The sequence below is a fragment of the Schistocerca nitens genome, chromosome 3 (assembly GCF_023898315.1).
Source record: "Schistocerca nitens isolate TAMUIC-IGC-003100 chromosome 3, iqSchNite1.1, whole genome shotgun sequence".
Lineage (NCBI taxonomy): Eukaryota > Metazoa > Arthropoda > Insecta > Orthoptera > Acrididae > Schistocerca > Schistocerca nitens.
This window is the reverse complement of record NC_064616.1, coordinates 746,573,025-746,586,705: the sequence shown is the minus strand read 5'-3', so window position 1 is coordinate 746,586,705 and position 13,681 is coordinate 746,573,025. Positions and strand designations below refer to the sequence as shown.

Sequence of the window (13,681 nt, the reverse complement as noted above, 5' to 3'; positions counted from 1 at the left end):
CTAATCTTATAGTTTAAATGTCATCCTTTCAGTATTATTGAATTATTAACTTTAAGAATTTGAACATATTAGCTCTGTGCCTAAATCCATAAATTTATGATTGTAAATTGTATGTATTTCGTAATATTTGATAAATAAATACAGTAGAGTATCGACTATCTGAAAAAATCGGCAATGGAGCGTATCCGGTTAACTGATTTTTCGGAAAATCAATCATTTACGAAAACGAAAAAAAATGGTTCAAATGGCTCTGAGCACTATGGGACTTAACATCTGCGGTCATCAGTCCCCTAGAACTTAGAACTACTTAAACCTAACCAACCTAAAGACATCACACACACATCCATGCCCGAGGCAGTATTCGAACCTGCGACCGTAGCGGTCACGCGGTTCCAAACTGAAGCGCCTAGAACCGCACGGCCACACCGACCGGCTTACGAAAACATATTGCACCAATGTTCATATAAATTTGAAACGCAGAAACAATAAATTTAACATGAAACTGTACGTATACATTTTGTATCATACGTCTTATAAGTAACACAGAGGACTGACTGCATAGCCTAGTCTGAAAGGTTCAAAACGGCCATTAAAAAAGGTAATAGTTTAACTTGTTTTGTTTTAGAGGTGAGACTTTTTTACCGCTAAATCTCGCAAACATTTCAAACACAGCAATTGGAAAGCATCAGTTCCTTCTTCTTGTTGAAACCTGTTCATAGCCGTCTCAAGGTACCCTCACTGGATGGTTCTTCCCAGCACGGTCGCTGTCGCAAGGGCGTCGGTCGTCGATGACACTGGCAGTTATTTCATCACATTCGAGCCAGTCTTGAATATTTTCCTGATCGCATTCTTCAAATTCTGAAAATTCCGTAGTTACCAACAATGACGACTGGCAAGGAGGGGAAAACCGCCGGATTGGTCTGCCCTTCGTGGAGCCAACCCAGTGTCTGTGGAACTTCTATATAACACGCGCGCAAATTTAAATTTGGCGCATGGAACGTTTTTGGTTAACAGATGTTTCGGTTGATCGATATTCAGATAACTGATGCCCTACTGTTCTGACTACAGATCAAACGGTATCTTCTGCCTTGATTAGTCTGTCACCTAGTGTTGCCATACGCTTACAAGAACAGATTTTACGGTATGTTTTGTTAACAGGTTCTTTTGTCGCGCAATTGAATACAACGAACAGACTCAACTGTGCATTCTTCTGGAAGAGGACTCCATGTCTCAGAGAGATGACCTGCAGACGAGCAACAGCCCATCACATCACTTATTTGACTTGGTGTGCCTGGATACGTGTAAGTGTCCTTGTTCGATCCACATGAAAACAGGTGCACGTAATGAGATACTTTAAATCGATAACAGAATAACCTGTCATTCTGAATTCCAATTTAATTTTATGTGGCAATAACATATTGCACTAAAAAAATTCATAATCTAGATGTAGTTTATTTTGTTACCCATGATGTATTTCAAAAATTAATTCCAATCTTCGACTGATAACAGCTTTATATCATTACATTAAGATACCGATGTGTACTTTATAACGAACAAGATTTAATCTGACAAATTACAAAATTCAAAACTGCACTGGTAAGAAGGCACACGTTGGCATCTTCCTGTAACAACGTAATATTACTCGTAGATTAGTGTGATTTTCCGACTCGTGATGACAACAGAAAAGTGTAATCTAGAAGTAAGAAGTAATTTTATAGTGTGATTTTCTTTATTAAAATCGGGTACCTGGCAGAGTGTCTGTAGAATGCCAGACTGTTTTTCTTTATTTGTGTACTCATGCGCATAATAATTAACACGATGCATTTTCTTGCTAGGATACAATTTTGTGGTTTTTTTATGCCCAAATGCATTTCACAGTTGTTTCTGCATCTTCAGTGAGCGTTATTTTGTATTTTTTGAGGTTCTGATAGTAGAAATTACTTCAGTTTAGAATTGGTGGTCACTAAATTTATCGCTACTGGTTATGTTATACTTCTGCATCTGAAAACTGTATTAAATGCGGTTAATGGCAGTTCGCCTTTATTTATACAGGATGAACCCGAACTCCATCGACAAATTTTAGGGGACTGTTCAGAGATGTTTTCTGAGTGTTTTAGTGTAAGTGACTGTGGTCTGTGGTGGCTCATTACAGAGTAATGATGTAATAATTTCTCGTACAGATTGTTATCCCAACAACCTTTGTTTCTGTGAAAAATCCTTCACAACAACGAAAAAGCCTGTGATATGCAATTGCAAAAACGTACAGTAATAACACAGAAAAATGCATAAAATCTCAGATGAAGCAAAAGTACTGTGCTGTGACTGCCGTCGCTACGGAAACAGCACAGTGTAACGTCGTCGTGTCGTTCTTCCACTGCATTCAGTGAACACAAGCGTGAGGTGCACATCGGCCAGCATTTCATAAGTAAGCCTATCCACACTACTGTGTGTAACTGTTGACGTACAACTAACACTGCAGGAAAAACAATCCCGAGATAGAACCAAACAATCTTGAATGCGATATTGAGGGCAGAAAGTAAAGTGGGTGAGTGGACGAACATCTTCCAGTTGAAAAATTGCACCACGATACTGTCCTATGAGAGGTAACACATGAGGACGCAGGACGTACTGTTGTACTGTTAGTTTCCTCTGTGAATGTCAGCCTTCACCCAAAGCCATACAAGATGGTTCTCCCACACACTGACTCCAGCAGTAACACAGCTGTGCCTCTCCAAAACATGCGAAGATTGAGACCTCTCCCCACATCGCCACCATACTCGATGACGATGATCATCCCTGATAGTGCAGAACACAATGCTATGCCATTCCCTACTCTGACTGCTGCTGGTCTCAGACCAATGATGTGGGATGATACAGAAAGCTGCAGGGAGTTTATTACTTGTTCTCGGATGGCAGGTGCTGATGTGAAGAGGTTAAGATGTGCTTGCTGCACAATACGGTGAATCTCTCTTGTTGTTGTTGGGGTGGTCTTTAGTCCTGACAGTGGTTTGATGCAGCTCTCCATGCTACTTTATCCTGTGCAAGCTTCTTCATCTCCCAGTACCTACTGCAGCCTACATCCTTCTGAATCTGCTTAGTGTATTCATCTCTTGGTCTCCCTCCACGATTTTTACCCTCCACGCTGCCCTCCAATACTAAATTGGTGATCCCTCGATGTCTCAGAACATGTCCTACCAACCGATCCCTTCTTCTAGTCAAGTTGTGCCACAAGCTCCTCTTCTCCCCAATTCTATTCAATACCTCCTCATTAGTTATGTGATCTACCCAACTAATCTTCAGCATTCTTCCGTAGCACCACATTTCGAAAGCTTCTATTCTCTTCTTGTCCAAACTATTTATCGTCCACGTTTCACTTCCATACATGGCTACACTCCATACAAATACTCTCAGAAACGACTTCCTGACATTTAAATCTATACTCGATGTTAACAAATTTCTCTTCTTCAGAAACGCTTTCCTTGCCATTGCCAGTCTACATTTTATATCCTCTCTACTTCGACCATCATCAGTTATTTTGCTCCCCAAATAGCAAAACTTCTTTACTACTTTAAGTGTCTCATTTCCTAATCTAATTCCCTCAGCATCACCCGACTTAATTTGACTACATTCCATTATCCTCGTTTTGCATTTGTTGATGTTCATGTTATACCCTCCTTTCAAGACACTGTCCATTCCGTTCAACTGCTCTTCCAAGTCCTTTGCTGTCTCTGACAGAATTACAATGTCATCGGCGAACCTCAAAGTTTTTATTTCTTCTCCATGGATTTTAATACCTACTCCGAACTTTCCTTTTGTTTCCTTTATTGCTTGCTCAATATACAGATTGAATAACATCGGGAATAGGCTACAACCCTGTCTCACTCCCTTCCCAACCACTGCTTTCCTTTCATACCCCTCGACTCTTGTAACTGCCATCTGCTTTCTGTACAAATTGTAAATAGCCTTTCGCTCCCTGAATTTTACCCCTGCCACCTTCAGAATTTGAAAGAGAGTGCTCCAATCAACATTGTCAAAAGCTTTCTCTAAGTCTATAAATGCCTTTCCTTAATCTTTCTTCTAAGATATCTCTTGTGGTAGTCAAATGCGGTCGACCGGAACCTTGACAAGCATGCCTGCCGTCACGTTCCCACGCAGTCCAACGTTGGGCCACTGTCACATCCGAATGCCGCACAAACCTGGATACTGTGCGATTCGACCAGCTGGCCAAATGGAGGCCCACAATGAGAAGCCTTTCAGAGTCTGTGCCAGGTGCTGGTAACGGTGTCTCTCACGAATACGCGACATCTTTGTGTTCTTCACAGCGATCACTCAATATCTGATGCTGTTCACATCCTGCATATACTCTCCCAGGCCTAGTAACATCACTGAACTCGAGCAGTACTAATACACAGTTGACGGCTGTCGTACCCATCACAGAGAATTGCAACCCTTATCATTTACATACCCACTAATGGCACATTCATTTACGAAGTATTACGTTGACATCCGATCATGTGTTCTGGCTGCTTCACTCTTTGTGTCAGGCAAGGTACAAGGTGTATCAAAAAGAATCATCTGATTTGGCACGCCTATATTTCTGAAACTAATAAACATATACAATTAATTTTGCTTTTCGACGAACAGGAAATTCAAATAGTTTTCTTATACCTTTTTATAGGTGTTCAACACGTCCCCCTTGAGATGCATGGCATATGTCAATGCAGTATTCAAATTGTTCCCACACTGCAGGGAGCACGTCTTGGTTACAGCTTCCACAGCTGCTGTTATGCGATGTCTTAGTTCATTCATTCTTGTCGGTAACAGAGGCACATAAACAGAGTCTGTTATAAACCCCACAAGAAATAATCACATAACCAGGTCCGGAGACCTGGGAGGCCAGTACTGTAAAGCTGAAACATTCGGTATAGTAATACCTGGATTTAAAAATTCCCGCACTTCCAGATGCCAGCATTTCCGTGTCACATCCTGTTGGTAAATGAAGTCGTTCGAATCAGTCTCCAACTGTGGGAAAAGAAATTTCTCATGCATATCGAGATATGTGCTTTCTGTAACAGCGTTCTCGGCAAAGAAAAATGGACCATACACTTTTTCCCATGAAACTGCACTAAACACAGTAAAGTTTGAAGAATCTCTCTCATGTCGTACAATCAACGTGGTTGTTCGCATTTCCATTTAAATGGAATGTTGCCTCGTTGCTAAACACTAAGCGTGGAAGAAAACTGTCATCCTCCTTATTGCCAAGAACGAAATTACAGAACACAGGTTGTTGTTTGTCACCTTCACGAAGAGCTTGCAGTAGCTGAATTTTGTATGGTTTCATGTGTAAATGACGACGCAACACACGCCAAGCGGACATCGGGGACATGTTGAGCTGTCGGGCTGCACGGTGAACGGATTTCACCGGACTCGTGAAACTATGGCGGTTGCGTCCGACGTCGGTGTAAGACACTCAGGGACGGCCCATCGATTTGCCTTCACACAAACAACCTGTTTCTCGGATTTGTTCATGTCATCGTTTAATGCTCTGTGCTGTAGGAGGATCCACTTCATAGCTAGTACGAAAGTCACGCTGAACAGTTATTACTGACCCGCACTGCGCAAAACGTAGAACCCAAAACGCTTTCTGTTGTCCCACACCATTTTTACGAGAACTGAAGTGGGCACACACTGCTGCTACGTAGCGGGAACCAAGCAAAACTCCAGAGTTTGCTCTTTCCAACAGTACGTTGTTGACACACATGTCTCAGATAACATAATAATTACGATTTTTTAAGCAGGTTTTGACAGATATGAAAATTACCGAACTATCAGTTTAATAAGTCACGGCTGCAAAATACTAACGTGAATTCTTTACAGACGAATGGAAAAACTGGTAGAAGCCAACCTCGCGGAAGATCAGTTTGGATTCCGTAGAAATACTGGAACACGTGAGGCAATACTGACCCTACGACTTATCTTAGAAGATAGATTAAGGAAAGGCAAACCTACTTTTCTATCATTTGTAGACTTAGAGAAAGCGTTTGACAATCTTGACTGGAATACGCTCTTTCAAATTCTGAAGGTGGCAGGGGTAAAATACAGGGAGTGAAAGGCTATTTACAATGTGTACAGAAACCAGAAGGCAATTACATGAGTCGAGGGACATGAAAGGGAAGCAGTGGTTGGGAAGGGAGTGAGACAGGGTTATAGCCTATCCCCGATGTTATTCAATCTGTATATTGAGCAAGCAGTAAAGGTAACAAAATAAAAATTCGGAGTAGGAATTAAAATCCATGGAGAAGAAATAAAAACTTTGAGGTTCGCCGATGACATTGTAATTCTGTCAGAGACAGCAAAGGACTTGGAAGAGCAGTTGAACGAAATGGACAGTGTCGTGAAAGGAGGGTATAACATGAACATCAACAAATGCAAAACGAGAATAATGGAATGTAGTCGAATTAAGTCGGGTGATGCTGCGGGAATTAGATTAGGAAATGAGACACTTGAAGTAGTAAAGGAGTTTTGCTATTTAGGGAGTAAAATAACTGATGATGGTCGAAGTAGAGAGGATATAAAATGTAGACGCAATGGCAAGGAAAGCGTTTCTGAAGAAGAGAAGTTTGATAACATCGAGTATAGATTTAAGTGTCAGGAAGTCGTTTCTGAAAGTATTTGTATGGAGTGTAGCCATGTATGGAAGTGAAACATGAACGATAAATAGTTTGGACAAGAAGAGAATAGAAGCTTTCGAAATGTGGTGCTACAGAAGAATGCTGAAGATTAGATGGGTAGATGACATACCTAATGAGGAGGTATTGAAGAGAATTGGGGAGAAGAGGAGTTCGTGGCACAACTTGACTAGAAGAATTGATCGGTTTGTAGGACACGTTCTGAGGCATCAAGGAATCACCAATTTAGTATTGGAGGGAAGCGTGGAGGGTAAAAATCGTAGAGGGAGACCAAGGGATGAATACACTAAGCAGATTCAGAAGGATGTAGGTTGCATTAGGTAGTGGGAGATGAAGAAGCTTGCACAGGATAGAGTAGCATGGGGAGCTGCATCAAACCAGTCTCAGGACTGAAGACTACAACAACAACAACAACGATTTTTTTTTAAATCGGATGATTCTTTTTGATACACCCTGTATTTTTCATGGTAATAGCGAATCCCGTAGTAATGGTAGAGTGCTTTTCTTTTGCAGCTCGAGGAAGCGAGTTCCCCGACAACTCTGTGACGCAGCACCTGTTCGCGGACGGCAGGCGGCCGGACACGGCGTTTCAGCGATACCGGAACAGCCGTCTGGGTGGCGACTTCCAGACGGAGATCACGGGCCGCACGCTGAGCGAGTGCCTGGATGACTGCCTGCGCCAGGCCAGCTTCCAGTGCCGCTCTGCCGTCTACAGCGACCGCTTCCGCATCTGCCGCCTCAGCCGTTACAACCAGCGCGACGGGCTGCGCATCATATACGACGCCGATTACGATTACTACGAAAATCTCATGAGTCAGTAAACATTGCATCACAGTTACCGCTTTTAAGTAACTCGACGACTGATCTTTAACACATACCCGCATATCTGAAAGAGCAGACACTGTAGATGATGCATAGCTGTACGAAATAATTAGAAATTAATTCGCTGAATGCGAGTTCCTTGACATTAGCTTTATTAGGTAATACATTTATTACACAGTACTGATATACAGCGTGAAAAGTATTTAAACCGACAAACTCTGGGAGGTTGTAGGGGACATCAAAACAAATATTTTTCCCTAGTGTCAATTTTTCCTAAGAGGATTATTTAAACCGGTGGAGGCCGTATTACGCTCTTTAGCTGTTAGAGGCCGTATTACGATCTTCAGTTGTTAGAGGGCGTATTACGCTCTTCAGCTGTAGGCAACTGCTGTCCACCAGTGTAGCTGTGCATTGTCTCTGATTACTAATGGAGCGATACACCTGTAGTGAGTACACTGATGGGGTTGGTGCGTACTACGTAGCGCACCACAACGGACGCATCATACGACCTTTGCTGCTGTGTACCAACGTCTGCGTGAGACCGGGTCATTGAGCAGATTACCTGGACAGGGACGCCGTCGCACGGTAAGAACGCTGCAATTTGAGGAAGCTCTCTTGCAGCATGTGGAGCGGGATCCTTCAATCAGCACTCGTGCAATTACACGTAACATGGGGACGAATCAGGCGAATGTAAGAACAGTCCTTCGAGAGCAATTGTTACGTCCATTTCACTTACAGCGTGTCCACAACCTGGAACCAGTAGATTATCCACCCAGAGCACAGTTTTCGCAGTGGTACCTGGAACAGTGTGAAATGCACCCTACATTTCCATCCTCTGTGTTGTTTACCGATGAAGCTACGTTCGGGCGTGATGAAGCCTTCAACGTGCACAATTCGCATATTTGCAGTAGGGATAACCCACATGCCATAGTTACTAGCGCTCATCAAGTGCGGTTCTTCGTTAATGTGTGGGTCGGTGTTGTTGGGGACTGTTTAATTGAGCCGTATCTGCTACCTAGTCCATTAAATGGCAGGCACTATTACAATTTTCTAGCCAGAGCATTGGCAGAATTGCTGGAAGACGTCCCGCTCCCTACAAGACAACGCATCTGGTTCCAACATGACGGGGCGCCAGCACATTTCAGTCGTCGTGTGCGTCGATTCCTGGACCGACAGTTCCCAGAAACGTGGGTTGGCAGAGGTGGTCCTATATCATGGCCTGTTCGATCCCCAGATATGTCCCCTCTGGACTTTTTTGTGTGGGGAGAGATGCGCAACCTTGTTTACGCAACTCCTGTTGCATCAGAAGAGGATCTGGTTGCCCGGACAGTAGCAGCAGCAGGAACAATTCAGGATACTCCTGGGGTTTTTGCCCGTGTCAGACAGAACATGATCCGACGGTGTAACTTTTGTTTACGTGTCAATGGAGGCATTTTTGAAAATCTACTGTAATTGAAATTTGGTTGTGTTAATGTGTTGTCTCTTGGTCATAAAAAAAATGGAAAAGTGTTTGTTGGTTTAATTAATTTGCAGCCAGAGAAATCTTCCTCTACCGGTTTAAATACTCCTCATGGGAAAAAATGACATTAGGGAAAAATATTTGTTTTGATGTCCCCTACAGCCTCCCAGAGTTTGTCGGTTTAAATACTTTTCACCCTGTATACAGGGCCAGTTAAAATTTTCATATCACTTTTGGGTGGTAGATCTTTACCTAATACAGCTGATGTCAAGAAATTCTCATTCAAGGGATTAATTTCGAATATTCTTTAACAATCGTTGGCCGAAACTGTCTCTGTTTCAGATCCTTACATTGGAGATGCGCCAGGACCTAGCTACCGTCCTGATCCCCTTGGCCAGGATTCGAATCACCACGGGCGGCCACCTTACAATGCCTACCGTAAGTGCCATTCTAATAGTAAATTATGTCGTATTATAGAGTAAATAAGTCATTATTTACTAACATTCGCGACATATTCGTTAGATAAGGTTATTAATCCCACGTTGAAACTTTCTGGCAGATTAAAACTGCGTGCTGGACCGAGACTCGAACTCGGGACCTCCGCCTTTCGCAGCCAAGTGCTCTACCAACTGAGCTACCCAAGCACGACTCACGACCTGTCCTCACAGCTTCAATTCTGCCAGTACCTCGTCTCCTACTGTCCAAACTTTACAGAAGCTCTTCTGCGAACCTTGCAGAACTAGCACTCCTGGAAGAAAGGATATTGCAGAGACATGGCTTAGCCACAGCCTGGGGGATGTTTCCAGAATGAGATTGTCACTCTTCAGCGGAGCTTCTGTGGAGTCTGAAAAGTAGGAGACGAGGTACTGGCAGAACTGAAGCTGTGAGGACGGCTCCTGAGTCGTGCTTGGGTAGCTCAGTTGGTAGAGCACTTGCCCGCGAAAGGCCAAGGTCCCGAGTTCGAGTCTTGATCCGGCACACAGTTTTAATCTGCCAGAAAGTTTCATATCAGTGCACACTCCACTGCAACCTGAATCTAATGGAACATCCTTGGGATGAGTTAAATCGTCGTCTTCGCTCCAGACGCCAGCGTCCAACAGCACTGCCTTCTCTGGTTTCTGCTGTAGAGTAAGAATGGGCTGCCATTCCTCCACAGACATTCACACACCTCATTAAAAATGTCCCCAGCAGAGTTCAAGCCGACATAAAGGCGAATGTTGGACACACGACTTATTAACGTGCACTAATAAGTATCTCAAATGGTTCAAATGGCTCTAAGCACTATGGGACTTAACATCTGAGGTCATCAGTCCCCTAGACTTAGAACTCCTTGAACCTAACTAACCTAAGGACAGCACACACATCCATGCCCGAGGCAGGATTCGAACCTGCGACCGTAGCAGCAGCGCTGTTCCGGACTGAAGCGCCTAGAACCGCTTGGCCACGGCGGTCACCGCAATACTCCAAACAAGGCGATTAATACATTGGATTAGTATATGAGATTAGTGGGATTCAAACGCCGTTCAATCAGATTTAGGGTTTTAGTGATTTCCCTAAATAGCTTTAGGAGAATACGTGGATGGTTCTATTGAAAGGCTACGGCTAACTCACTTTCCCTTCCTTCTCCAGCTTATCTCTGTATAGAGGGTGCTAAACTTTACCCTCCTCCTTATCCTGTGTCGCAGTTACGCCACAAAGAGAGGATGAAGTAGCAGTCACTCTGAAAGATAAAGTCTTTCCAGGACTATGGAACCACAATGTTAGTATCATTTTTTTCTTGTTAACAACTCTATTTTTATGCATTTGTTTTTCATAATGGGTAGCTGCCTTCCTTTCCTGTTCATGAGAGTTTAAGTTTTCTTCCATATATTTCTATAGGAAGTTGAAATGGCTCTGAGTAGAATGGGACTTAACTTCTGAGGTCATCAGCCCCTAAAACTTAGAACTACTTAAACCTAACTAACCTAAGGACAGCACACACTTCCATGCCCGAGGCAGGATTCGAACCTGCGCCGGCCGGGGTGGCCGAGCGGTTCTAGGTGCTACAGTCTGGAACAGTGCGACCGCTTGCCTTGGGCATGGATGTGTGTGATGTCCTTAGGCCAGTTAGGTTTAAGTAGTTCTAAGTTCTAGGGGACTGATGACCTCAGAAGTTAAGTCCCATGGTGATCAGAGTCATTTGAACCATTATGATTCGAACCTGCGACCATAGCAGCAGCGCGGTTCCGGACTGAAGCACCTAGAAACACTCGGCCACAGCGGCCGGCTGAGGAATAAGTGTCTGGATACTTTTGATCAGATAGTGTAGCTGGGTAAAAAGAATGGGGTCTCGCCTTCTGGTTCTGACAGACTGTAGCTGTTGAGTTGCTCTTCTAATGTAATGCAGTGTAATAAATGCTCGGTTTGGGACAGCTGGCGGACCCGGATACTCTCCTCCACACGGAGGATACGGAGGGTACGGTGGCTACGGCGGAGGTGGCGGTGGCGGAAGCGGCGGCGGTGGCTACCCGGGCCCAGGGGGGCACTACGGCGCCAGCGGCGGCGGCGGCGGCTACGGGAACTACCCCGGCCCTGCAGGGCCTCCGGGTCCGCCACTGCCTCCTGTGCCGCCCGTGCCACCCTACGCCACGGCTGGAGACACCGTCTACGGCGGCGGTCCGCCCCCGGGACGACCGCCCTTCACTGCGCCTCGCTGCGACGAGGGAGACAGCTTCAGACAAGTAATCTTCTTTCCTTCGTCGCGGCATACGCCGCACATTACAAAAACTGATCATAATTGTATGTGTGAGGAAGCGCGTGATCGATGTACACTGTACTGTTTTGCAGTTTGATTTGCAAACCATGTATACACTGCACTGATTGAATTTTCTCATGTTCAGAAATAAGAAGGAGCGATCTGTTTCACTTGGTAAAAAAAAAAAAACTTTCTACAGCCAAGATCGCGTAACTACTTCTTTATTATCGACAACTGGTTTCTATAGACTTTGCTGTCGCAGCGCGGGATAAGCCGAGCGGTCTCAGGCGCTGCAGTCATGGACTGTGCTGCTGGTCCCGGCGGAGGTTCGAGTCCTCCCTCGGGCATGCGTGTGTGTGTTTGTGCTTAGGATAATTTAGGTTAAGTAGTGTGTAAGCTTAGGGACTGATGACCTTAGCAGTTAAGTCCCATAAGATTTCACACACATTTGAACATTTGAACTTTGCTGTCATCTTCTGGTCTTCAAAACTTTTTGTTGCAAAACGTGTTCATTGTGAGTTGGAACCTCCAGCCAAGTTGTCATATTAGTGGAGAAAATGTAGCACATGATACAAAGGTTTGTAAGAAATAAAATATTTACAATCAAAAAGCATCTTGTGCACATGACTATGCCTGTACATGTAGCGTTCATACGAGGGTAATCCTAAAAGTAAGGTCTGTTATTTTTTTTTATGAACGTTCAAATGTGTGGGAAATCTTATGGGACTTAACTGCTAAGGTCATCAGTCCCTAAGCTTCCACACTACTTAACCTAAAGTATCCTAAGGACAAACACACACACCCATGCCCGAGGGAGGACTCGAACCTCCGCCGGGACGAGCCGCACAGTCCATGACTGCAACGCCTTAGACCGCTCGGCTAATCCCGCGCGGCTTACAGCTTGAACATTTAGCTGTTTTTCGACATAATCACCATTTCTGTCGATGCATTTTTGTAGACGCTGTGGCAGTTTTTGTATGCCCATGTCATAGCAGCTCACCGCCATGCTGTTCAGAAAGTTATATTAGAGTAAATATGGACCTATTCATTCACCTCGTCGTCGGAGCTCAATCGCTGGGACCACAGTTAACGCTGACAGGCACTGTGAGACTCTGAAAAAACTCAAACGGGCAATTCAGAACTGCAGAAGAGGAATGTTGAGCAAGGGCGTACACATTCTCCATGACAACGCTCACCCACACATCGCTCGGCAAACCGTTGCACTCCTGCAACAGTTTCAGTGGAACGTAATCACCCAACCACCCTATAGTCCTGACTTGGCGCCCAGTGACTATCACCTGTTCCCTAGGTTAAAAGAACATTTGGCCGGAAAGCGATTCAGCTCCGACGACGAGGTGAAAGAAGAGGTTCATAACTTTCTGAAAGGCGTGGGTGCGAGCTGGTATGACATGGGCATACAAAAACTGCCTCAGCGTCTACAAAAATGCATCGACAGAAATAGTGATTATGTCGAACAATAGCTAAATGTTCAAGCTGTAAACTGATGTAAACCATTGTAGAAATAAACAGGTCTATGTACTTATAAAAAGTAGGAGACCTTACTTTTGGGATTACCCTCGTAGATAACTGTTAAGTGCAAAAATCACAATACACAGTAGAATGCATAATAGAACACCTGTTTACGTTAGCTAGACATGTTCCATTCATTGATCTTTGGTCAAGAAAACGAAAATTACGCCAACTACGCCTATCACTTCATTCATGGCAGGCAGAAGCAGAAACAATGGAGGTAGTTTCCTTGTTCAGTTACCTCGGGTCCCAGATTTCTGCTGATGGTGATTGCAGCCACGAAATCAGGAGACGCTTGTTACTTGACAGAAAGGCAGTGTCCTACCTTGACAATGTTTTAAGGAGTAGAGACATAACTTTAACAACAAAGATCCGTTTAGTAAGAGGTATGGTCCTTCCCGTTGTGATGCACAACAAGAAAGACTGTACGGCATAGAATAGATATCT

At 44.1% G+C, this 13,681-nt stretch overlaps 1 protein-coding gene across 1 annotated transcript in view; it reads left to right on the top strand.

Annotated features, from left to right (window-relative positions):
• Positions 1 to 13,681, top strand: part of LOC126248733 (uncharacterized) — a 172,966-nt gene that overhangs the window by 91,880 nt on the left and 67,405 nt on the right. Inside the window, exons 7-10 of the mRNA XM_049950052.1 lie at positions 1,159 to 1,301; positions 7,203 to 7,502; positions 9,313 to 9,408; positions 11,383 to 11,690. Coding sequence (XP_049806009.1) covers positions 1,159 to 1,301; positions 7,203 to 7,502; positions 9,313 to 9,408; positions 11,383 to 11,690 — 847 coding nt within the window. The remainder of the gene's footprint in view (positions 1 to 1,158; positions 1,302 to 7,202; positions 7,503 to 9,312; positions 9,409 to 11,382; positions 11,691 to 13,681) is intronic.